This window comes from Pleurodeles waltl, chromosome 4_1, assembly GCF_031143425.1.
Source record: "Pleurodeles waltl isolate 20211129_DDA chromosome 4_1, aPleWal1.hap1.20221129, whole genome shotgun sequence".
NCBI classification, from domain to species: Eukaryota; Metazoa; Chordata; class Amphibia; order Caudata; family Salamandridae; genus Pleurodeles; species Pleurodeles waltl.
This window is the reverse complement of record NC_090442.1, coordinates 290,578,203-290,604,058: the sequence shown is the minus strand read 5'-3', so window position 1 is coordinate 290,604,058 and position 25,856 is coordinate 290,578,203. Positions and strand designations below refer to the sequence as shown.

Sequence of the window (25,856 nt, the reverse complement as noted above, 5' to 3'; positions counted from 1 at the left end):
CAGCAGCCTAGGTCATTTTATAGGGTTGAGCGCGCAAAGCTCTCTACCCTGTTGTAATCTCTCTATTGGCTTGTAACCACGATCATGGCACGCCCATGAGTTTGGTTGGTTCGTGGGCTTGCCTTTTAAAATTTGCTTGATTTAATTAGTGAAAGGCATACACACGTCATGCCTTTTCCGGTGTTTAGCCCTCCTCGAGCGCACCGGACAACTACTGAAAACATACAAGGCTCCTTGTTTTCCGTATGGCTTCCAGACTACTTTTTCTCTTTATTTCATTGGCAGCTTGATCTCACTGGGCAGTAGTCGTGTGCTTTGCATGACATTGACCCTGTTACATGGATAATTGTACTTTTGCCGGTAAAATGGATAGTTGTACTTTTGGTGGTAACATAGATAGTTGCACTTTTGGCGATATGTTTCACTGTGAGTGAACTTCTGTTTTCTTTTTTGTGTCTTCTTCACACTAATGGCGACCGTCGTCTCGCTTATGAGAAACTGTTTTGCTTTTCATTTTCAGTTTATGTGGCAAGAAAAGTCCAGTTAGGAGTTTACAAGGTTACTCGAGCAAACGCGAGACCCGATGCATTGCAAATGCTTGTTTTTATTATGTGAAATGACAATCAGCGCACATGGCGCGCTGATGTTATTTCAGTGAAAGTAAAATGAAGGGGTCAGCTCATTTCACTTTAATTACATCGGTGCTCAGGAGCATATCTCAGGCCCCAAGCACAAATTTTTATGGGGGAGGTACTGCTGGAGAGAGAAGAATCTCCCCGTTCTAATGGTATCTCTCCCTAGTGGATAAGTGTTTTGGAATCAACACAGGAGGGTGCTCCCCAAGCTGGGATCCACCCACAAGACACCAGGGAGTATATTTTGAAGGGGGAGTGGCCCCTCTGGCAATTGGCTAGTGCTTTCTCTAGCCAACAAAAAGTCTTTCTGCCCCTTTGGGGCAGATATGAGGTAGATAAGGTAGTTACGTTCAATATCCCCCCATGGGGGCAGTAAGCCTACTAGACACAAGGGATTACTTTTTAAAAGAGTGAGTGGACCCTCTGGCAAGATTGCCCACCTTCATCTGGTAATAAAAGTCATTCAGCCCCACTGGGGTAGATAGAAGGGTAGTACTTCCAATCTGCCCAACCTGGGGGGCCAGGCAGAAATCCTACTGGATGCCAGAAATTACTTTTTTTTAGTTGGAGCATTCTCTCAATATAAACCCGATCCCACTTATGTGGCTTGGCCTGATGTCTGCAAGAGGCATGGCTCAAACCAGGGTCAATTGGGAGTCCCACAAGTGGGAGGCCTGTGTTTTTATCGGGACAAGTGGGGGAATGCTGTGTGGTAGTAATTTTGTAGATCGCTGCCAATTCCAGAAGTTTACGTCACAGAAATGCAAGGAAAATGCACAGGTTTAGGCAGTGTTAGAGGTTGGCAGGGCATTATGGATAAGAAAATGTCATGGGATCCTCACAAGGCACACCACCCTGAACTCTCCTGGATGTCGTGTGTTCAGAAATATCTGGGTTTGGTAGGTTTCCCTTGGTGGCCACTGAGCCTGGCCCTGAAAACCTCAGCAATCCTCATTGCTTGATCAGGTCAATCTTTAACAGGAAATGTTAATGTCCACACACTGCGTTTTGGGCCCTATCCTGTCCCAGCACTAAGCCCACCCACAAAAGTGAGGTACCATTTTTATCACGGGGTGTGGGGAGAACAATGGGTGCTTGGAGACATATGGATCCCAGCAAATTCCGGACTTTTCTCTCACTGAAATGTGAGGAAAATAAGTGTTTGTAGCCGACGGTTGAGATTTCCAAGGGTTTCTGGGTTAGAAGATCTGGTGAAAGCATCACAAATCATGTCTCACCACCCATGACTCCTTCAGATGTCTAGTTTTTAAACACTGAACAAAAGGGTTAGTTGTTGAGTTGAAATATCTAATCTGTCTATGTTGTGTTTTGGTATTTTTCTGTTGGGGGCACTAGACCCACCCAAACAACTGAGGTACCATTTTTATTTGGAGACATAGGTGAACACTTGTTTGTAGGACGTTTGCAGTTCCCCTCCCTGCAGAATCCAGAACCTGTCTTGACAGAAGTGTGTGCTTTTAGGCACAGCTAGGCACATTTTGATGTTTGCAAGGGCTTCTGAGTAATAAAACCTTATTAGACTCATACATGTCACACTAGCTTGGACACCCCAAGGTGTCAAGGTGTCTACTTTTCAGAATTGTCTGAGTATGGTAGGTTTTTATGGGTGGAGACTGAGCTAGGGCCCAAACATCCACAGCTAACTATGTTGCCAAAAAAAAGAATGGATTCTGCTGGGTAAAATATGATGTCTCCAGGTCGAGTAACAGGTTGTATTGTGTTGCAGGCGCTAGGCCCGGCCACACAAGTCAGGCACCAGGGAGACATGTGGGAATATGGAGTAGCAGAACATTTGTTATCACCAATTGGATTTCTCCGTATTTGTGTCTTCTAAATGTAAGCCAGTGTGTACAAAAAGCCCTCCTTTCTATCAAAATGCTCTCTAAATCACAAGCTAGCACAGGCACCCATAAATTCAGAGATGTGCAAATAACCACTGCTCCTAAACTCCATATCTGATGTACATTTCTGAAATACATAGGTTTTCTTCATATACATTTTTAACTCTTTATGTTTCACCATATAAATTGCTCTGTGCTTAGTACACAATGAAAAACCATTGTAAGGTGCAGACTAGTGGTTGGCTCTGGGTAACTTGGGTTTTGAAAAACCTACAAACCCTCTATATCCGAACAACGAGAAGACTCTGACATATGTCACAGTATATTGCTTTAGTTTTTCCTACTCATTTCATAGTTCAACAGTTAGTTTCTTTGTAAAAAGATTGAGAGGTCTACCCAAGACACCCCTTAAATAATTTAGAATTGTATCTACTTTCCAGAAAAGTATAGCTATCTGGAATTATTAAGGGGTTTCACACCTGTTTTCATCACAGACTGGAAGTAGGTTGAAAGCACAAACATTAGGAAATATGGGCTACCTCTTAGAAAAATGCTAAAACTGTTGACACAATTCTTTTTTGATTCAGCTCTGCTTGTTCCTGAAAGCTGGGACAATACTGATTTTAGCACAGCAAATCTTTTGTTGATGCCGTTTTTAGGAAAAAAACAGACATTCTATTCCCATTTTCCCACAAAACCTCATCCTTTATAAAGTGAAAGAGGTTTATCTCCTTTGTGATGTTGTGCTAGGCCCTTAGATGTTTGGCCACCATGCTCACAGGAAGAGGCTACCTTGTCTCATATGGCAATCAAGGACAAATGATTCAAGAAAGAAAAGGTGGAAGAAGTTCACTAGAGGAGCCTCCTATTGCAATCTTCTTTTTAATGGTTCAGAACGATAATTTTTGGTGCCTACCTATCCTACTACCTTGGTGCATCGTAATCCTCTTTACTCCCATACATTTATCACCTGCCCCCAAAGCAGCAGCCCCTCTTCATGTCTTTTCTGCATGTAAAATCTGACACTTTAAGCCCCAAAGGAGGTATAAAATTCTAGGAGACATCTCAAAATCTGTAAAAAGACTTTCGAGTGAAAGACTTTCAGGATAAAGCTAGTAATGTAACAACAAATGGAACATTAGGTTGAATATTTTGCTATGTATAGATGTTTGGAATGTGAATGCTGGGCTGGTTGAGGTAAGACTATTTACACATACTAATCTTTTGTTCTGTTCTCCAACAACTACAGCATCACAATTTAAATGAGATTCCAAAGCTAACCCCATTAACCCAAGACCAACAGGCAGAAAGAGAGACTGATCTCCAGCTGTATTAGAAAAGTGAATAGCATACAGTAATAGTTAATCTGCATGGGGTGGAAAAACAAAGAATGCTGAATATTCTTGCTGTTTGACGTTGCAGGTATCCTTTCCCTTCTGTTTCTATTCCCCAGCCTCTTCTCTCCCTTGTCTTCTGCATAAATGCCAACCAGAGCTGGTGATGCCAGGAGTTGGGCCCTACTGAGCATGGTGTCACTCCAGAGGAAACTGTCCAGCAGTAACAGTATTCTTAGCCCACAAATGTTTGTCCTGTTGGGTGACATGACCTTAAGATTGTTTGATGCTGTAAAAGCTCTAGCCAGTTATAACAAAACATGGCTGCAGTCTGTTCTGAGACCTCAGATTTGATTAAAAAAATGTCATTCACATTTAAACTCAGAAGGTTGTAGGTCCCATAATACCTAAAACTTTCCAATACGGGGGGGTGTTGCAATCAAATACCTTAGCAGGGATTTTGTCCTTTTAGATAACATTGTAGTTTCTGTACCCTCGGAGTGCTTTGTGATACCCCAGGAAGGTGTCTGGGAGATCCTGCTAAAGTCCATATTTCTGTCACACAAATCCAATTAAACTTCATGAGTAGACCTTCATCCTTCCTTGATGCTAAATCAGGGTGGGCTTTCTAACTAATATTTTGAAGGGGCCACTGCTCAGTATTCAGTTTCTCTACTAAATCACAATGGTCCTATTGCTGGAATGCCTATGAGGGGGAGTAACAAAAGGAATTTGACTGAGGGACTGTCATCTTATCCACAGGTAAGGAGCGGTTGGAACTATTGCAGAGAGATCCATGTATATATGGCTCACTTTGTTTATATAATTGCTGAAACTGCTTGGCCCGAGTAGAAAAGATCAGCTCTCTTCAGCGTTTGAAGGACAATCATAAAGATGTCCTTGCTCAGGCAGAGCCCCACCCCACCAGTTGTGTTAATCTTATCAATTTAACCGTATTATTAGATCACAGACTTATGACAGGGCAGGAGATCAGAAAAAAATGAATACGTCTTCGAGCTGTCTCTCCCCAATAGTGACTCTAGTGGAGAAGCAACGGACATGGGCTCCATTCAAACCCCTTTATCCAAAGAAGAGAAAAACACACAAAGAAAACATGGACTCTAAATGTATTGTGGAAAAAAGAGCATCTCATCAGAGAATGGCCAACTAAACCAAAAGTAAAACTTGCAAGTTCAGAACCTAGGATGACTGTAGTGAATGCTGTGATAGATGCACCTAAGAAATCTACAAAGCTCAAGGTGGAATGAAGGGAACACCATGAGCAATAGCTCAGAAATCCCTTTAATATCACTGATTAGCACAGGGGTTCCTATTAATCACTTGATTATAAACACATGCCTAGTCTTAGAAGGGAGCCTTCAAATTGGTTTAGCAATCACTGAAATTGAGAGACACTCTTTTAGAACAAGCTAATTACTGTGACAACAACAACAATAAGGAGGCGTAAAATTCTTGGAGACATCTCAAAATCTGTAAAAAGACTTTCTAGTGAAAAGACTTTCAGGATAAATCTAGTAATGTAACAACAAATGGAGCATTAGGTTGAATTGTTTGCTATGTATATATGTTTGGAATGTGAATATTTTGTTCTGTTCTCCAACAACTACAGCATCACAACTTAACTGAGATTTCAAAGCCAACCCCCTTAACCCAAGATCAACAGGCAGAAAGAGAGACTGGTCTCCAGAGGTATTAGAAAAGCGAACTGCATCCAGTAATAGTTAAGCTGCACGGGGTGCAAAAACAAAGTGTGCTAAATAATCTTCCTGTTTGACGTTGCATGTCTCCTTCCCTTCTGTTTCTATTCCCCAGCCTCTTCTCTCACTTGTCTTCTGCATAAATGCCAACCAGAGCTGGTGATGCCAGGATATGGGCCCTACGGAGCATGGTGTCACTCCAGAGGAAACTGTCCAACAGTAACAATATTCTGAACCCACAAATTATGTGTCCTGTTGAGTGACATGACCTCAAGATTGTTTGATGCTGTAAAAGCTCTAGCGAGTTACAACAAAACATGGATGCAGTCTGTTCTGAGACCTCAGCTTTGATAAAAAAAAGTAATTCACATTTAAACTCAGAAGGAATGAAGGGAACACCTTGAGCAATAGCTCAGAAATCCCTTTAATATCACTGATTAGCAAAGGGGTTCCTATTAATCACTTGGTTACATACACATGCCTAGTCTTAGAAGCGGCCCTCCAAATTGTCATAGCAGCTATGATTGACTCCAGTGCCACTGGTAATGATATTGATGTGCAAATGATTGTTGAGTTAAAAAAGAAGAAAAAACAAGAAAGGGAAGCACTAAAAAAGGTTGTAGCAATCAATGAAAAGAGTCTATCTTCCAGGACAATAACCAAATTACCAGATTAGTACTATGAAGTATGAGGATGAGGAACTCAAGTACTCAGAAAAGATCCAGTGCAAAATAATAGACACTTCTGGTTTCATTCTGGGTATGCCTTTGTGAATGCTCATAATCTCAATATATATTGGGAAGCTCAGACTCGTAATTCTCTTGTTTCTGTTTAAAAATAGTTTGACAAGAAATACCCAATCCTATGTAATGCCTGTAGAACCATTAGAGCATAGTCATGTGATAGCCTCAACACTTTGCCCCAGTTATATTCAATGTTTGCTGATACTTTTGAGGAATGAATGGCAGATATGCTAGCTCCTTATCATCAATATGATTACTGTATTGATTTAATTCCAGGGTGAAAGTACAGAATTATAGAATCTATGTGCTAACTGGAGCACAGAATGCTTATCTTTTAAACTACACATACCTTACAAGTGGGTTTATGCAACCCTCAACATCACCTGCAGCCTCTCTATTAATCTTTGTGTCAAAAGTGAATGGTGAGCTTCGCCCTTTATTTTGATTACAGAAAGCTAAACAAAATCAGTGCAAAAAAATAAATAACCTCATCCTCTTATCACCGTCTTGCTAGAACAGGTAAAAGAGACCAGAATTTACAGCAAACTTGCTCTTAGGGAGGCTTATCATTTTGTTCAGGTGAGAAGGGGACATGAGTGAAAGACGTAATTTAGAACATATTTCAACCTATTAAAATATTGTCATGCCATTCAAACTATGTAATATCCCAGTGACATTTCAGTATTTCATTAATGATGTATTCAGCGATTTTCTTGATTGCTTTGTAATAGTAGATACTCTAATGGCTTTTTGATATTCCCCCTAATGAAAAGACCCATATCCAACATTGCTAAACATTAAAGCATACAACAACAGTTTTAGCCCGGATGTTAACACAGCATCAACTGCATTGGTTGCAAAATTTTATTTCATTGTAACATTGAGACCTGGCACTCAGAAACAGAAAGCTGATGCCTTGTCAAGGAAGGATTCATAAGAAGATAAAGATCTATTTATCCAATTATCTATTCTCAAACATCAGCAGGTAGTTGGGGTCCAATTAACACAAGAGGGGCTTTCCATCTCCCTAGGTGACATCACTGGTTAGAACATGATCAGTCATGCAATATAATTTCTGATTTGCCTTTCCACAACAACAAACTCTTCATACCCAGTAAGAAACCTCAGAGAAAATGTATGATTGATTTTGTGGCACTCTAACTGCAGTATATTCAGGAGTAGCTAAAACTTTAGATCTTGTTCAAAGAAGGTTCTGGTTGCCCACTCTATACAAATACATCATTGATGCTGTACAAACGTGTGCATACCAAGATAGATCATTCAAGACTTCAATGACTATTGCTGCCATTACCTCTCGTCTGGCCCATGGGTGTCAACCTCTGTAGGATATATTACAACTTTCCGAGTGGACCAAAAGAAATATAATATACTAGCAGTTGTAGAAAGCTGAACAAAATTGGTCAATTTTCTTCCCTGTCAGGGCTTACACTCTGCAGTACAATTAGAAAAAACACTTTTGACTTCAACTGGTACGATTACATGGATTCCATAAAACCATAATTTCTGACAGGGGTTCAAAATTCACTTCAAAATTTTGGAAATCCAGGTGTTTCACATTAAAAGTTAATTTGGCCTTACCAACAAATCATTATCCCCAAACTGTCAGGCAAAATTAGTGTGTCAACCAAAGTATTTAACTATACCTGTGTTGATACTTGGCTGACACACTTGGATATTGGGTGGAGCATCTTTGATTAGTGGAGGTTGCCTACAATAACTCAACACACATGTCTACATTTTACTCCCCATTCTACGTGTATGGGTGACACCAATGTCCCTACCTTCTTTACAGTCAAAACATTCAGCACTACTTTCAGTGTCAGACAGAGTAAAGGGAATTCAAGAGATCTTGGGCCTGATTTAGAGTTTTGCGGAGGGGGTTACTCCATCACAAAAGTAATGGATCTCCCATCTACTGTATTACAATTTAATTATAGCCTATGGAACTTGTAATATAGTGGGTGGTATTTCTGCCATGTTGGTGGTGGAGTAACCCCTCCGCGAAACTCTAAAGCAGGCCCTAAGCTAAAGGTTTGCATAAAACTCAAGCAGATAAAAAAAAACTCAATATAGCCCAGAACACAGAGCTGGCTTTGAACATAAAATGTCACATTCAAGAATGAAACCATGTTCCGTCCATAATTTGTTGGCCCTTATCAGGTAGAAAAGAAAATCATCCCAGGCACGTCCATGCTCAAATTGCCAGCCAATATGCAAACGCATCCAGCATTTTACACATCACTGTTAAAACCCACCAAGACTGCCACTCGTAAAAGAACCCCTCCTGTGCTGACCCAAGGACAACCTGAATGTATTAGAACATTAGACTTTAAACTTTACAGGGCCTTTATGGGATCTGTTCTGAACAAAAGGGTATGGTCCTGAAGAACACTCTTGGGGTCCAGCAATTAATGTTCACTCTTTAAGACTGATAATTTCTTCTATCTGCATCACTAGATCTCCATGGGCATGTTAATCAAAAGTGCAACTGCATGTCTGAACAAAGAAATCTAGAACCCTCGGAAAGTGTCATCTTGAGAGTCGCTCTTGGTATAAAAGAAAGCTATGACCAGTACCACACGCTCCGAATAGAAGAATCTAAGCAGTGCATGTGGAGCCTCTGCAGCGTGCTGTGGGGGAAATCCTGTTGCTGTGTTTATGGTGGTGAATCCTAAAGTTCCCAGGAGGGAGTTCCGCTCAGCATTCTGGTAGGCATGTTAAAACACACAAAAAAAGAGTATCTTGAATTGAGAAGTACCCACAACTTTCTGTCACACTGAAGCCCAATGCACAATTTATAAAATTTACAAAGATAGAATGCTCAGCAGACGTATGCCTAAAAAAAGGATATGATTTATTATCAAATACACAAACTGTAAATTTGGATACAACTTTAGGAGAAACAAAAAACTTAAAAGATTCAAAATAAGAAAAGACAAAGCCTGGTTGAAGTAATGAAATTTAGCAATCTCTGCATTTGAGAGACATCCTTTCAGAACAAGCTAATTATTGTGACTACAACGATAAGGAGGTATAATATTCCTGGAGAAATCTCAAGGTCTGAATAAAGACTTTAAAAGGACTTGGACGATCAAGTTAGTCCTATAACAACAAATGGTATGCTGTGTTGATATTTTTACTATGCACAGACATTTGGACTAGGCTGGTCAAATTAAGTCTAAATACATATATTTGTATTAGTCTTGTTTTCTGTTTCCCCACACCTATAGCATCATGCTTTGAGTATGATTCCAAAGCCACTTTTCTTAACCCAAGATCAGCAGGCAGAATGAGTGACTGTTCTCCAGAGGTATTTGAAAAACACATTATATTGAGCAGTAGTTAATCTATAAGGGAGGAAAACCACAATATGCTGAATAATCTTGATTGTTTATGCAGGTCTCCTTTCCTGCAGTTTCTATTTGCCAACCCTCTCACTTGGCTGCCGCTGGCTTCTGCATAAATAACAAGACGAGCTGGTGTTGCTAGGAAGTGGGCCCTATAGTTCATCATGCCACTCCTGGGGAAGACATCTGGCTGCAAAACTACTATGGTATAACATTCCATAGATGGATGTGGTGTGGTGGCACCAATAACAAGTTCCAATAAGTACAATATACATTAGAACCAAACTTGTATTCCTCCCATGATGGAAAAAAATATCTACGGATAAATAAGGTTACAGTTACCAACTGAAAGGTTGGCAGTTTTGCCCATTTTGGTATGTACATGCAAGGACATCCTTCAGATTGAAGACACTCATTGGTTTTATTGGTATTCTTGGTTAGAGAATACCCTCCTTTAACACAATATATGCCTCATCAGTAGTATTACAGAAGGTCTAAATATTGGAATGCAGCAGTGAGGCACATGTTGGCAAGATGGAGGATGGACATAGTTCCTCAGACATTGGAGAGTATTGCATACATTCCTTTGTCTGGGCACTGAAGTGAGGAAAGGTTGCTGATTAGTTCTTCCTGAGCTCTGACATTTGGCCTTTTGAGAGACTGTAGAGGTAAGGAGAAGGGCTGCAGTTTCTGTTGTTGAAGAAGAGGAAGTTTCTAGGCAGGGTCGCCTCTTTTGTCTGTCACTGTTTACTGCTTCAGTAAGGCTGATGGACACAAGGTGCAGATATCTCACATTCCACTGAGTCCTTGTTTTGCAGACTCCCACTTCAAGCCAGTGACACTTCTACAGGATGTGGGAGCCAACATCCTGCAAAAAGGCTGTCTTTAAGGAACAGCCCAAAAATGACATTTAAAGAGAACCACCCCAAACCAGTTCTGAAGCCTTTGACAGTGGATACATTCACTGTTTTGAAAATGTGCCTAAAAGTGGGATCCAAACCACCTCACTTTGTTCCAGTTCCAAGTTCATAATGACCATGGAATTGAGTGAGGAGAGTACTCAAAGGACTACTGTGTGATCAGGGCTAGGGTCTGAGGGAACATCACCTGAACTCTGCACTTATTGCTGGAGGAGCTGATGGTCTCCCTAGTGTCTAGAAGCCTGCTTGTTTGCCTACTGAAGGAGGGAAGGAGATTGTCTGGCCTTGCAAGAAGATAGACTCTCCAGGAGTAGAAGCCCACCAAATTACTGATGTGAGAATTACCCAGTGAAAGTTGATGGTCCTAGAGCTCGAAGTCAGTGGTGGCCTGTGCTGTGGGCAGTGCCTGGTTTCTCAGAGAGGTTTCTCAGAGTCTCTTCTGGCAGCCTGCCATTGTTTGAGAACTGGTGCTGTGGCTCCCGATGTTAGAGAAGAGGAATACATACATGTGCAAGCATGAGCTCAATCGGCCTTGGTAGGCTGCAAATGTCAAGGACTCTTCATTACTAATGACCTGGCCGGGAGGCTGCAACTGCTGTGGCTGGGGACACATCTGCATCTGTCCCAGAGGACTACAAAAGACGTCATGCCACTGTGCAGGACTTGCCACATTGACTCAGTCCAGAACTTCCTGTAGCAAAGCAGGGGACCTTGCAGTGATAATCTGCTGCTGAGAAGATCAAGGACGTAAGCTGCATCTTCTGCACCACTAGATCTGCAACAACGATCAATCAGGTAAAACTGGCTGGGCCTGAGGACAGAGCAAGGGTCTAAAAGCATGCAAAGGAATCTGGCAGCACGAATTAAGACTTATTGCTCTAGTGAACATCTGGGGTAAGAACTGGTTAAATGAGTTGCGCATCAAAACAGTGGGTACATAGAAATGATCTTCAGCTGTGCCTAATTAAAGCCTATGCTTTCATCATCCTTGGGAGCCGTGCACATTAGAAATCTTCTGGAACAGTGAGAGAGCACCAAGAAGGAGTAAAGACCCTTACCGAAGATCATAACTGAGATTACAACCCTACAATTGCAATTCCTATTGAATTGCACAGTATTTCACTTTGGTGTGACATTAATATAATTTCTCCTATAAAGAGGCCAGCACTGGACTAGCCAATGTTTCACTGTGCCTGTAGTTTGACTGTTCTGAACTCTTGTCCCCACACTACCTCCCTGAGAAATGAGAAACCTTTAAATGCTCACCCTTGCTACCTTGAGAGCCAAGTGCGTACTGGGTGTACTTGGCCCACTTTACAAATCTACTATAGTGTGGACATCAATGGCAAATTCCCACAACCACTTCGGTTGCAACCCGATAGATCTTGTCTGTCGTCTGGTCCCCAGAATGGGGTCTGACATATAAGAAAATTATTTTGAAGAAAACAAGAATAACAATAAATGTATTTTATAATTCCCAAGCTTGCATAAATAATGCACTGCAGGGGTACTGATGGGATTGTTTTGTACTTGATTGCACAATACCATCAATAATCTACATACTATGGCGCAGCACAATTATGATAAATACTATATTTGCTGAGACTTGATGACAAGCTGAGTTCACTATTTGTGTAATTATGGTAATATACTTGACAAAAATGTAATACAGTTTGTTAAACAAAATGCACCTTAGAAACAAAGCATGAATATGATTCTAAAACTTGGTGTACATCTGGTTCCTTTGTGAATACTGTCACTTTATGTGTGCTTTTTCAATCAGGCCTAAGGGCCTTATTGCCTCACCATAGCGGTCGGACCGCCACAACAGTGGCGGTCCGACTGCCACATTACAAGGTTGGTGGGCAGACCCGCTAACGTATTGCTGTCTTCCCCAGCATCAGTGATCCCAACGGGCTAACGGCGGTCCTGGTTGTAATCAGCCAGGGCGGCGCTGAACTTAGCGCTGCCCTGCTGATTACAACCTTGTTCTCCACCAGCATTTTCATGGCGGTCTGACCACCATAAAAAGGCTGGCAGAGAACAAGTGCAGGATGTCACAGGGGAGTCCCTGCACTGCCCATGCCAATGGCTTGGGCAGTGCAGGGGTCCCCCTGCCCAGCACCCTTGAAATGTGCATTTCATGGGTGCTGCTGAACCCTGCGTGCGGCAGCATTTCCGCCGGCTCAATTATGAGCCAGGAACAATGCTGACACACCTTTCCCACTGGGCTGATGGGTGGGACCCTTGGCCCTATTACAACTTTCCCACTGGGCTGACGGATGGGCAGTCTCCTCACCACGTGTCTGGCGCCAAACTCGTAATAAGGCCCAAAGTTACATATTAGAAACTGATAGAGAAACTGAAATTGTATAACTTAATCATGTTGATAGGCCTAACGTATGCACTGAGTTAGTTACAATTTTTGCAGAAATCTTTTGCAATGGGTATTTAGTGTCAAGGGATACGATGCAGTATCCCCCAGAAGTGACACCACCAGTCTTTGCCCATGGTAGAGTGGTGTTCTGCACATTCAACTCACAGTTCAAGCCCTGCCAGTTTCAACAATGTATTTCTCTTCAAAATGTAGGGTTTTCCCCACCAAAAAAGTGAACCTGGGTGAAAGAAATGTTGTGCTTTGGCACAAGGGGAAGTAACAATGGATAATGGCTATAGTGTTTTTTTTAGGTTTTCAGTGAATCTTGGTTAACTATCTTCTCGCACGTGTACTGGCATGCCAAAATATTCACATCATTTTGTGTTAAAGTCTGCAGTAGACCGAGCAGTGGCACTTCAAGAGTTAAAATACTACAAAATTGTAAATATATTTCCAGAATCCTGCCAGCCAAATACAGAATGTTATATAATGAAACCAGCAGAGATTTTCCCATGGTAGGTGTCAAGATATACAACAAAATCATCATTCCCTTCTATTGCTACTAGATGTATATGTATAGCCCCTGAATATTTACATTTTAGGTCTTCTGGGGGCTGTTCACAAAGCCACTGCAGAGGGCGTTGGTCCCGCTACAGGAGCAGTGCTCCGCCTCACATGCAGACGCCTTTGTGTATTTGCCCCATACTTACACAACGTGCGTTTATTTCAGCTGCTGTTTTCAACAGTTAGGTTTTATTTGCTTTACAAGACTCCACAAGAGATGGTAAAGAGAACTCTGAATACATAACTTTGAAAGTAAATCTCATGCTTACCACTGCAGTGTGGCCGGAGTGGAATGGGGTCTGGAAGCCCTGCTGTTCTCCTTTTCGTCATCTACTGAAACAGAATAAAATCCGTTGCTGTTAGGATGTGATGGAGTCGAGTGGTTGGGGCAGACTGACCACACGTGGGAATGAGAAAGCGGAGGGGAAGTTGATTACTGGAAGGGTATGAGGTGAGGCCAATGAAAGGTTCCAGAATCTTCGAGATGCACACACATTTAGTGAAAAGGTATGAGTAAGAATCGTTTTGCTCCCCTTGTATGACTTCAAACACCATGAGTGTTTGAATGTGCGCGGAACCCAGTGTGCTCGATGCCATAACCACCCTCAAGGGTATGCGCGCGAGCCAGGATGCCGACCCTAACTAATAAACCGTGGTGCCGCACATATCAATATGCCCTCTCTGCGGGTAGCGCCCTAGTCATAAAATACTCACTTTCATCGTTCGAGAGATTCCCCAGAGAGGTGTGACTGGAGTACCGCTTGCTATCGTTTTCACTGAGACATCTTTCGATCCAGCTCTCTGCAAAAGGAGACAAAAGAGGCCATGAGTGAGTCTTTCCATAAGGGGTTGACATCAAGTTTCCATAGCATCCACCCTATCATCGAGCTCAGGGAACAAATATGATGGGGAGCATTTGTAAGGGCCTCTGCTCGGCCGCAGTAATATATAGTGCAGCAGGTGACGTGGCACCGGGGCCCAGCGCGTTTGAGGTCCTACAGCACCCCGATTGTAGCTGTTTTTTTAACTATCAAATCAGAGAAGGTGAGGCACAGAAGGGCCTCGTCGTCCCCCTTACTCCCCCACCTCCGGGGACCCTTCTTCTCAGAGGAACATTTGGCACATAATCGTTTGGAAGGGGTGTAATTTTGTAATAGCACACTGAAGATAACATTAGTTAATTATAATTCGTCAAGGATAAAGTGCAACAATGCAAATATTGGAGAGAGTCAAGGCACAAATACAAATAGCAAACCAAAACTACCATCAATTACATAAATTACAATTGAGGGTAAAATATGAGTACAAAAAAAGCATTTAAACTACTAAATAATAATCTAAAACAGTCCCATCAAAAACAGGAGAGATCTACAACCAATTAGAATGGGACCCTAAATGTAATTTGTGTTGACCTATAGGCAGGCCTAGAGGACACAAAATAATTCGCTTTCATGGGAGAATGTTCCACGGTCTAGGGTGGTGTAAGTGAACTTCGTGTACGCTGCTATCAGTAATGCACGGATTATTGCAACACCATGTCATGCAGCATTTCTCGTCTGCACTACGAGGCTTCTACTTCCTTTTAGCACACACTACCAGACTGAGTGTATACAGAAAATAAAAACACCCCATACCTCGAATGTTACCAGGTGAGAGAAGGGAATAAGCCACCATTGTCCATTTATTCCTCCATCATTTAAGCCTTTTATCCACCCATTCAGTCATTCATCTATCCATCTTTTCACACTTCCATTAATCCTTTCACGATTCTACCCATTCTTCCTTTACCATTCTATCATTCATCTTTTCATGATTGCAGAGTGCCATACGTAATTCCATCCGTCCTTCCATCCATCCACTCAAATCTGCAAGCATTCATCCTTTACCCATCCATCATTTACCCTCCTTTTCTCAGTCTACCCATCCTTTCATCCTTCAATCCAGGTTTCCATTCACCCATCCATTCATCATGCCTCTCATTAACCTTTCATTCTTTCTTTCACTCACCCATTCAGATTTTCTTTTACCCTTTCATCCGGCAGTCCTTTCACCCTTGGGCCCATAATATAATCCTTTCAGTCCTTCCTTTTCTTCTGTCCATGATTCCTCACTTCCCTCCTCCTCTTTCTCTCTGTCCCTTTTTTTCTTTTTATTTCTCCATCTGGGCCTTCTTTACTGTAATTAGCTTTGAATCCCTCACCTCTGCTATAGGTATCCCGGCTAGGTATCTAGGGGCCAGATGTAGGTAAGTATGGTTTTGCGAGTTGCAATTTGCGAGTCATAGAGACTCGCAAATTGCAACTCGCAAAACCACATGCAGAAAGGTGTCTCAGACACCTTCTGCGAGTCGGTATGGAGTCGCAATGACCCACCTCATTAATATTAATGAGGTGGGTCGCAAATTGCGGCCCCATACCGACTATGGGCACTCGCAAACATGGAGGCCTGCTGTCGTCAGCAGACCTCCATGTTTGCGACTGCTTTTCAATAAAGCAGGTTTTTTTTTTCAAAGTGCACCCGTTTTCCTTAAAGGAAAACGAGCTGCACTTTGAAAAATAAACCGAAACCTTTTGTTTCGGTATTTTTCAGGGCAGGTAGTGGTCCATTGGACCACTGCCTGCTCTGAAAAATTATTTTTGTGATCATTCACAAAGGGGAAGGGGTCCCATGGGGACCCCTTCCCGTTTGCGAATGAGTTACCATCCACTTCAAGTGGATGGTAACTGCGAGTTGATTTGTGACCGCTTTTGCGGTCACAAATCAACTTACATCGCGGTGCGAGTTGCAAATAGGAAGGGAACACCCCTTCCTATTTGCAAGTCGGAAACACATTTTGCGAGTCGGTTCCGACTCGCAAAATGTGTTTCTGCATCGCGCACAGGCATTAGCGCCTCGCAAACGGCGTTTTTCGCCGTTTGCGAGGCGCTAATGCCTTGCTACATCTGGCCCTAGGTCTCGGCTAGTCAGTGCATGGGCTGTCTTTGCGAGACATGTTGTTTACATACAGTGGGCTTACAGCCAACCCACAGCTCACCACTGGTCAGTGACGTCCGGCAGCTTTAGGAGAGAGGGGGGCGGGCGGGAAGCACACACACACACACTCATTCTTTCACACACACGCACACACGCACATCCATTAACTACACTCATAACATTCAAACATGCACGCACGCACCAAACATTCATTTTAAAAGATCACACACACGCTCATTCTTTCACGCACGCACGCACGCACATCCATTAACAACACTCATAACATTCAAACATGCACGCACGCACCAAACATTCATATTAAAAGATCACACACACTCATTCTTTCACAAACACACGTACGCACGGACATCCATTAACAACACTCATAACATTCAAACGTGCACGAACGCACCAAACATTCATGTTAAAACATCACACGCACACACTTACCTTCAGCCTCGGAGGTCCCAGGAGGGTTGGGACTGCTGCCTTCCTTCATTGGCTGAACTTAGGTCAGCCAATGAGGGAAGGCAGCAGTCCCAGCCTCGTCACAGAGTGGGATGGGGTCAGTGACACTGCTGACCCCACCCCACACTGTGACGAAGTGTCACTGATTGACACTCGCCCTGGGCGCTTCAGGGCTTAAACCTGAAGCGCCAAGGTCAAAGTCAATGGGTGATGCTTTCCTCATCACCCAGGGGAGGGCCTCGAGGCACCTTTGCTGAGCCGAGGAGGTCACGCCCATAGGAGCTGTGACCTCCTCAGCCCAGCAAAGTTCAGCTCAGGCAGCCAGGAGTCTGCGCAAATCACGCATGTCTGCTCCTGGCTGCCTGACTTGAACACGAAGAGTGTCTGTCAGGCTTACCTTTGTTCAGCCTGACAGACACTTTCATGAGGGGCAAAAGGTTGGGGGGCATGGCCCCTCCACCCTAAAGGACGGGCCGCGCCTGCCACTGGTTAGCTTAATGGTCGTTCTCATTTGCTTCAATCCCGTTTGTCACGTCATGCCTGTGTCATGTCATCTTCTTGTGTTTGGCCCTCCCTGAAGCATGTACCAAGTACCTGTGTCCTTCCACTGTCCCCATCCATGTTGCTTATTTTCCCTCTCCTCCACCCCTCATCCATGTTGCTTGCTTTCCCTCCCATTCACCCCATGCATGTTGCTTCGTTTCCTATCACCCCCTGCCCCTGTTCCTTTCTTTGCCCCACATCTGCCCCGCCCGTGTTTCTTCTTCCCCTCACCTGCCTCACCTCTGTTTCCACTCCTCTACCCCATCACTATTTCTTCCCGTGCCCCCACCCGGCCCATCCATTGCTTCCCACCCCTCCCAACAGACAAAAGGAGAAGAAAGCACTATGACGTGTCCAGTGCCTGCCACTTCATACCGCTTTTTAGAAATTTGTGCTCTCTGACCCCACCTGTCCTCCCGTACACCACCCCCACTCGGCTGACAAAGCCAACAACTTACCCATAGACATGACCTATTGGCTTTGCCAATGGTTGTTGTTGTTTAAAGAGCTTTGGACTGCAGGCAAGCAGGCAGAGCTGGCTGCTAAAGCAGGGCGGACATGACATCCCTGCGACCAATGTCACAGGTTGCACACAAAAGGCACGTGTGCATTTATTTGGTCCAGGGAGGTGGGGAATGCATTTACAGTGTGATGGTTGAGAATTAAAAAAATACACCCAAAAAATGTTTGAGAAATCGGATCTGAAGATTTCTGCAAAGTGCAAGATTCGGTAGATCCCTCATTATGTAATTGTACAGGTCCAATTTTTAAATACTGCCCAACATCAGGGTCAATCTATTTCGCACTACTCGCAATTTTGGCACATATGACAACCGAGGGAGATAATATGATTTTCAGAGGCTCACTCATTTTTTGCAGTTGTGGAAGCTGGGATTAGAAGATAGGTCTCATTGTTGCACAGGTGGCATTTAACCAGTGGACTGCTTCCCATATTTCTAAACAAAGTGCATGTGTGATAGTGCAGTTGCTGACACTTCTCTTGGAAGTTTTGAGATATTTCCATTAGAAATTTGAACTAGAAATTCTGTATTTGTGCACGTCTTTCAAGTGAGTAACAAACATTTTATTCTACAGTTTCCATGAGTGTTGCTCCACTTTTTTTCCAGGTGCTAAATAAAATGAAACTGATCAATTTGGAACACATTTATTATCAATTATATGGTGCATCACACTACATTGTGCTCAGGTTTTTTGTATGTACAAATATAAAACTGTGAAAGTTTAAGTTACATGGCTCAGGGCTCCTGTCTGTTCATAAGGCAGCTCTACCTGTACCCTCTAATAGGGAAATTCCCTTATGACAGAAGCCCGGTATGCAGAGCACATCTGTGACAATGCAGGAAATAGTCGGTAAAATATCACCACTACTTTGTAAGGTGCCTAGAGGCTCACTGGCATTAATCCATACTAGCGTTAGCATCCCTCTTTCATGGATCTGAATGCAGAATACATTAAAGCAGACTTTATGACATCAACAGAGACTGTGGGGATATTCGGGCAAAGAAGCACAGAGCATATTATCTATGCCTGCTGAGTGTCTCCAAGGCCCAGTGGCACTGTGGTAGATGCAGTCTTTGCATTTTTCAGCTTATCTTCATGTTAGCAGTTAGAAGATCTGCATTCAATGAGGTAATCTCCTGACATCATGATGCTTCGCTTCATTAAAGCTCTTTCGAGGGACAACCTTGTTAAGTAGTGCTAAAGGTGATTGCTACAGAAAATGTAAATGGTAAAACCCCCAAGTACCTGTTCCAGCACTGAGGCAACCTCCGGTTTGAAACAACGCCAGACGCGCAAGATTCTAACACAACAACACATGTTGTGTTAGTCCTCAGACAAAGCAGCACAGAGCATACCACAGGCGTGTCTCAGTACGTCTCCACAGCACTGTGGTAAATGTAGTGCTTGCATGCTTCACTTCCCCTCCGAAGATCGAGAGAGAAACGTCACGTCAGGTGATTAACTCACCCACAGTGAGGCTGCACTGTAATACATTCTGAGACTGAGCTGCTTTGTCCGAGAGATACCACAATCTGTGTGATGACATAAAATCAAACATGTTAATGACATGTCTCGAAAGCAGCGGCCTGCTCCCTGCTGGGAAGCCTCATTGTTCGGTCCCTTATCTAGAACAGACGACCGGAAGGGCGGCAGAGTGACAAGGTTACCCAAAATTAAACTAGAAATAGTGTCACATATTATGCATGAATGTGCACAACACAGACTAAAACGCCCTATTTGAGTGTGCAACAGCTCTTACTCCCACATGGATACCAAACGCACTTGCATTCTCCACTCCTCGTCCCCCTCAAGTAGGGGTTTTGAAACCACGAGCATTTCACGCGTAGGCCGTTGAATACGTCACTCTAGGACCGGGCCCAGAACTACCTGCCTCCATGACCGGCCATCTTAGTTAGCTTTCACTTCCTTTGCAGCTTCGACACTTTTCTTCCAGAAAACATTTCTTTCCCAGTAAGAGCAAAGAGCCAAAATGTTTGCCATTTCAACATCTTTATCACCCCTATGCTACTGGTTCTGTTTTATTGAGAGAAGACTCCTCACTGAACCCGAGGTAATTTTCCTTAAGTGCAAAATGTTTATATACTATTTATGTTTTAATACGTTTGTTCCTCTGCCAGAACTGCAGTGCGGCACTAAAGTGCTAATTTCTCAAAATTACACTCGTTTCACATACTTTCATAATGATACGCTTTTCGTGTACTTTTGGTACCATTACACTCTGTCGGATCTAGCCTAGGGCCTGGCTACAGATCTTGTTTCTATGAGGAATTGGGCTTTACTCCTGCAAATTAAGAAGTCGCCCTCCAATAAGCGCAACAAAGTCTTTAGAAATCGTGTTACCAGTGAGTACGATTAAAAAATTAAAAAATTGTAGAAAAAACACACCGACAGGAATAAAAAACATTCTGACAATAGCACCAATCGGAATCAGGGACTCGGGCAAGGGGCGACTTCCACACCGGGACTGTTTACAGCTAACTCCAACCTGACGGAAAGCAAAAGAGAGGTTGAAATCCTTTCACAAATAGTACCGCGCCTCATTTATATGCGGGTCGCGCTCCCCATTAATAACGAGTCACAATGGCTGCCAAAGCCGCTTTGTAAACAGCCGTGCAGTCACACATGTCCCCGGAAAAATCATGATTTAGCGCTGCCATGTGAAAAAGCCAGCCACCTTGCAAAGCCCAGGGTTCCCCTGTCTGAAAACGATGCTAAATTTCACTTGTGCAAAGCCGTTTTGAAAGCAAAACAATTGCTATAGGGACCACGAAGTAAACAAGGAGGAAAGTAATTCTGTTGACTTGTTTAGATTCGTAGGCACAAGCGACTCTCCCAGGTCAACGAGGTCTGCTCCATGGAAAAGCCCGTGTGACCAACTCAGTGGGTATTTCTATGAGAAGACCTTGAGCATGCGACAACCCCTAGCTGCAACTAGTGGCAGGCCAAGGCCAACTTCTTATCTCGGAGATGGCCGCGCTCCAGTCCCTTGTTTCAACAAGATCAGATGACTTTAGAAAATGGCACTTCGACGCTTGATTTACAGGGGCCTATTGATTCTTTAAGGGACCTCCCACCCCCACTTGCTTGGTTGATTATGCCTCGGACCACTGTCTTTGAACCTGATAACATTTGTCATCAACCTGTCCTTAACGGAATCTGTCTTCTCTAGTTTCTATAGCAACGCTTGGTACATCTCTTATACAGAAGTCTAACCTGTTACTACCTGACCATGATGACATTTTGCCAAATACCACTCTACCAGTGTAGATCTAGGTGAGAAACAGATGCAGCAGTTTGTAGGGGCTCACTCCTTAGTTTTTTCCCGCCCATTCTGGTTATGGACTACTGTATGAAACTCCGTATGAAGCTCTATTGGGGTTCTGGGAGGATTCACTGCTCTTTATGGCGGAAGTTGCCACAACACTGTTGGATCTCTCTGCAGCCTTTGACAGGGTGGATCAGACCAGAGCATTCTCTTGAAGTGCTTGGCCACTGCTTTGAGGGCCTCAGAGGGTGCCATCGCCTGGTTCCGATCCTTTTTAACAAATGATAACAGGTAAAGCTACAGCCTTCACTACCTGAACTCATCAATCTTGGTTATGTGGTTGCACAGGGTTCTGTCCTCTCCCTTGCTGTTTTTAAGACATACTCGCACCCTCTGATTGATCTGGTTAAAAATCGCCAAGTGTCCTACTAATTATATACTGGCAATATCCAGAGGTACTTTAAAACTCCTATGATCCACACAAATCACAGCCTCACATAGACCTGTAGCTATTACTCCTTGGCATCTAGATTTGGATAAAAGATAATTACCTTCAGCTGAACCAGTCCAAAACAGAACTAATAATGTTTTTCAGTGGAGACCATTATTAACCACATCCCAAATACCTATCCTGAATTCTGTGCAGGTAAACCAAATAAGAAATCTGGAGGTTCTGTGCAGTGACAATGCCTTGTTTTACTCTACAAGTCAATGCAGTTGTAAAAAAAACAGCTTTTTTTTTCAGATTACCCACCTCAAACTTTCATCATCTCACTTCTGTCCTAAAAGAATCAGGCTTTGCTAGTAACATAGATGAATGCCTCCGAGCTCAACTATTGCAATACCCTTACCACTGGCATACCCAGGACTCTACTAGTCCATATCCAACGGTTATGCATGGGAGCCAGTCAAAGCTGTCATCAGACTTAACAACACAGAGCAAGTCTCGGTGCCCGCAGAGCTCTGCACTGTCCCACAGTTCCAGATCATATTGTTTTTAAGACCCTATGCATGGTGTTTCGATGCCTCCATTAATTTCTCACATTTAAGCTCTGAAAAAAGCCGAATACTTTTCTGTTTGGCTAGACTGCATTAGATCAAGAAACCCTAAATGGGATGGTATGCACTACATAAATGCTGTCAGTCACTCATTCACCTTTAGCTATCTTAGACTTTGGAAAATTATCCTAAAAGGCCACTGGATCAATGGCGTACAGCAACATTTTGGAATGGGGTAATGCATTTTTAAACCAATAAGATATTCAAAGAGAGGTACTTAGACTAGGTAGCTCACCAGATATCCAATGACGAATTAAAAAAAAGATTTCTAAGTAGCTTGACTGGGAAGGTGCACCTTGCCTTTGCTCTGCGAGAAAACGAAGGGCCTGAAACGTATTTTAATAACTAGGCATTGTCATCACTGGTCCCTAGAAGGCCAATGTTAATAACGTTTGGGGAGGATTCCTTAAGTACCAGTTTTTGACATCATTCAACGAGATCATGTCTGGAAAAGAAACCAGTCTCCCTAAGCTCATGGATCATGTCCAGAATGCTGGGCACAAGATTTCTGCATCTGTTTCGGCACCTTAGGCTGTCTTCAACACAGGTCCTGATCTGTATTACCTGTGTTGCATGCTCTGCAGGATTACTCTATAGTGTTGCACCACTGGTTTGACAGAGTGTTTAGCAAACAGAAAGTGCAGTCCCATATGCTTGCCTTTTAGTCTTCTTAAGCCTTGAAACAGCCTTAGGTACAATGTTTCAACATTCCATCCTGTCAGCGTTGTAGGATGTAGGACAAGGCAACATAATACTTGCTCAAGACCCGTCTTGATGGCACATCAGAAACTATTCAGGCATCCTGTGTCAACAAGAACATTCCTAAAGACTATGTCAGAATTGTCACAAATATCTTAAAGTGCTGTGAAAAAGACCACTGAACAGAAACTGCATTTTTAATGAACATGAGCTTATTTTCGTATGATACGGCATGAGAAAGCTGTGCCCTGGAAGTTTGGAAAACTTTTCTATTATGCGACTGATGTGAATTGAGTGGATCCTCATAGCTGTATTTGTCTAATTCTTGGATTCAGCGGTGGGTAGTGAAAGAGTCTGTGGTTTCACCTGTGATTTAGTGTGCAGAGTAGAAAAAAAGAAGTGCTTATTATTATAAAATTTTCCTGAGGCACTAAGCTACGGTGAAGGCCAACTGTGTGTTTTTTATAAGTGACCACTTCCTCATCTGAGAACAGAACTCTAATGTATCTGGCATTAGGAACAACGCGGTGGAGGAGGAGCTCTATCTTGCATTCTTCCTCTATCAAGCAAATGGCTATAGTAAAGATGTCAAATATTTTGATCCATCTTCTCATCAGGGCCCAAGATTTCATTAAAAAATTTGGACATGCTGTGCTTCCTTTCTGATTTTCAGACAAGAACATACATTGAAACAACAGTGCCCTGGGAGGCAAACATCTTTGCTGAAGTTTGATATTGCAGAAACAATAGTAGCAAAAATGCTGCAACACTTGCAGGTATAGACGACCTCATTGCCAGCATAAGGTCTTCAGTAAACTGTATTTATGAACATCTGAAACGTACAATGAGGACTAACATGCATGCAACTTGTTTCACAATGGTGCAGGAGCTCCAGGGAACACCATCTGCTCCTTTCTTGTTCAGTTCAGGTCGGCTACGTCATTGTCCACCAATTTCTGTTCATCGAGTCTCCAGTCCACTCAGTAGAAATGAAATACTACAATTGGTCGTGTTCAGTACTGTAGAAGGTCATTACAAGAAGCAGCAAGGGCCAAGCGTCCTAATACAATGCGCCTGACAGTACATAGCTCCCAGTGCCTCTGGGTGCATCTGACAGTCAGTTACACATGTAGCCACTCTCAGCTTCTGCTGCCACTAGGGAGGTGGTAGAGACCTCCAGTGGATTCGATGACGTCTCACGCCACCTAATGACGTAGCACATGGCGATTTACAGTTAGGAGCTTCTGCCCCCAATTAGGAAGAATGTTGTGACTGCACCACAGCCCTTTTTTTCCAACTACCCATAATATTTTATTGTTGGGGAAAGGTAAAATACCATTGCTTTGCTTAGAATGTTTCACAGTGTTTATCCTGATCGGGCGATTATCGCATGCATACACTCCGGGGTTAGTTACATTTGCACAATTGCCCTATTTCAGGGTCTTACCAGTAGAAGCCCTCCCACTTAAAGCTGCGCTTTATTAATATGAATGCGGAACTGTCCTTTATCATCTTCTAAAACTGCAGTTTTACTGTTCCTGGTCTCTAATGCTGTTTCTCGCCTAGACCTACCTCTTTTACTTTCCGTATGAGTTAGAGACCTGAGTGACTTGAAGTAACAGCCACTACCACTTGTTGCCTTATTGTAGAACCTGGAGCTTGCAATTTCACACTCCCCAGTGCAGAGACCTGTGCATCAAACTAGACATAGCACTGTCCTGGCAACAGAACAAAATTAGATCAAGCATTGCCAAATCCAATAGAACACGCCTATGCGACTGCTGTTGGCTTTGTGAATGTCTTTTATCCATGTTGTTTAGCAGCGCAGCTGCCGTGCAACATGGATAAAAGTTTTAAAAAACACTATTACGTGGCCAGTACTGGCTGCATCATAGTGCTGTTTTTTGGCGGGGCGAGAGGAGGCAAGCACCCACTCGGCAGAGGACGAGGCAAGCAATAATGTGGGAGCGGGACGAGATGGGTTGGGAGGAAGGAGGCAAGCAACAATGAGGCAAGCAACAACGTGAGAAAGGCGGGAGGAACGGGGCAAGCAACAACGTGGGAGGGGGTGAGAGGGACAGGGCAAGCAACAATGCAGGAGTGGGAAGGGAGGGACAGGGAAAGCAACAACGATGGGGCAAGCTAATGACGGTGCAAGCTTCAAAATGGGATGGGGGGCGAGAGGGATGAGGCAAGCAACAACGGAGGAGGGACTGGGCAAGAAACAATGACGGGTTCATGCAACAACGTGGGTTAAGGTTGGAAGAGACTGGGCCAGCAATAACGCAGGAGGGATGGGGCAAGCAACTATGCCGAAGGTGCAAGAGGGAAGGGGCAAGCAAGAATTCTGGAGAGAGGTGAGAGGGATAGAGCAAGCAACAATGCGGGGGGGCTGGAGGGATAGAGCAATCAACAACGTGGGAGAGGGTCAGGAGGGACTTGGCAAGCAATAACATTCGAGGATGTGAAAGGGACAGGGCAAGCAACAGCGAAAGAGTGGGAGGGAATGACAGGGTTAAGCAACAACGCAGGAGGGGAGCAAGAGAGATGGAGCAAGCAACAACATGGAAAGAATAGGACAAGCAATAACACAGGAGGTAGGCAGGAGGGACAGAGCAACCAACAACAACAACGCAAACAACAACACAGGAGAGACGGGGCTAGTTACAATGCATGAAGAAGGGGACGGGAGAGACGGGGAAAGTAACAACAGTGGGAAAAACAATAAGTTGGAGGGGCAGGTGCAAGCAACAACACAGGATGGGGGAAATGACCTGCAAACACA

General features: G+C 43.5%; 1 protein-coding gene across 3 annotated transcripts in view; it reads right to left on the bottom strand.

The window, feature by feature from the left end:
- The window catches only part of RFX4 (regulatory factor X4), a 236,973-nt gene that overhangs the window by 152,184 nt on the left and 58,933 nt on the right, over positions 1–25,856 (bottom strand). For 2 of the 3 annotated variants that reach the window (XM_069228352.1, XM_069228353.1), the window contains exons 2-3: positions 14,236–14,322; positions 13,791–13,854 (exon numbers count right to left, since the gene is read on the bottom strand). In XM_069228352.1, the coding sequence (XP_069084453.1) occupies positions 13,791–13,854; positions 14,236–14,322 (151 nt within the window). The remainder of the gene's footprint in view (positions 1–13,790; positions 13,855–14,235; positions 14,323–25,856) is intronic. The other variant, XM_069228351.1, reaches the window with a different exon arrangement.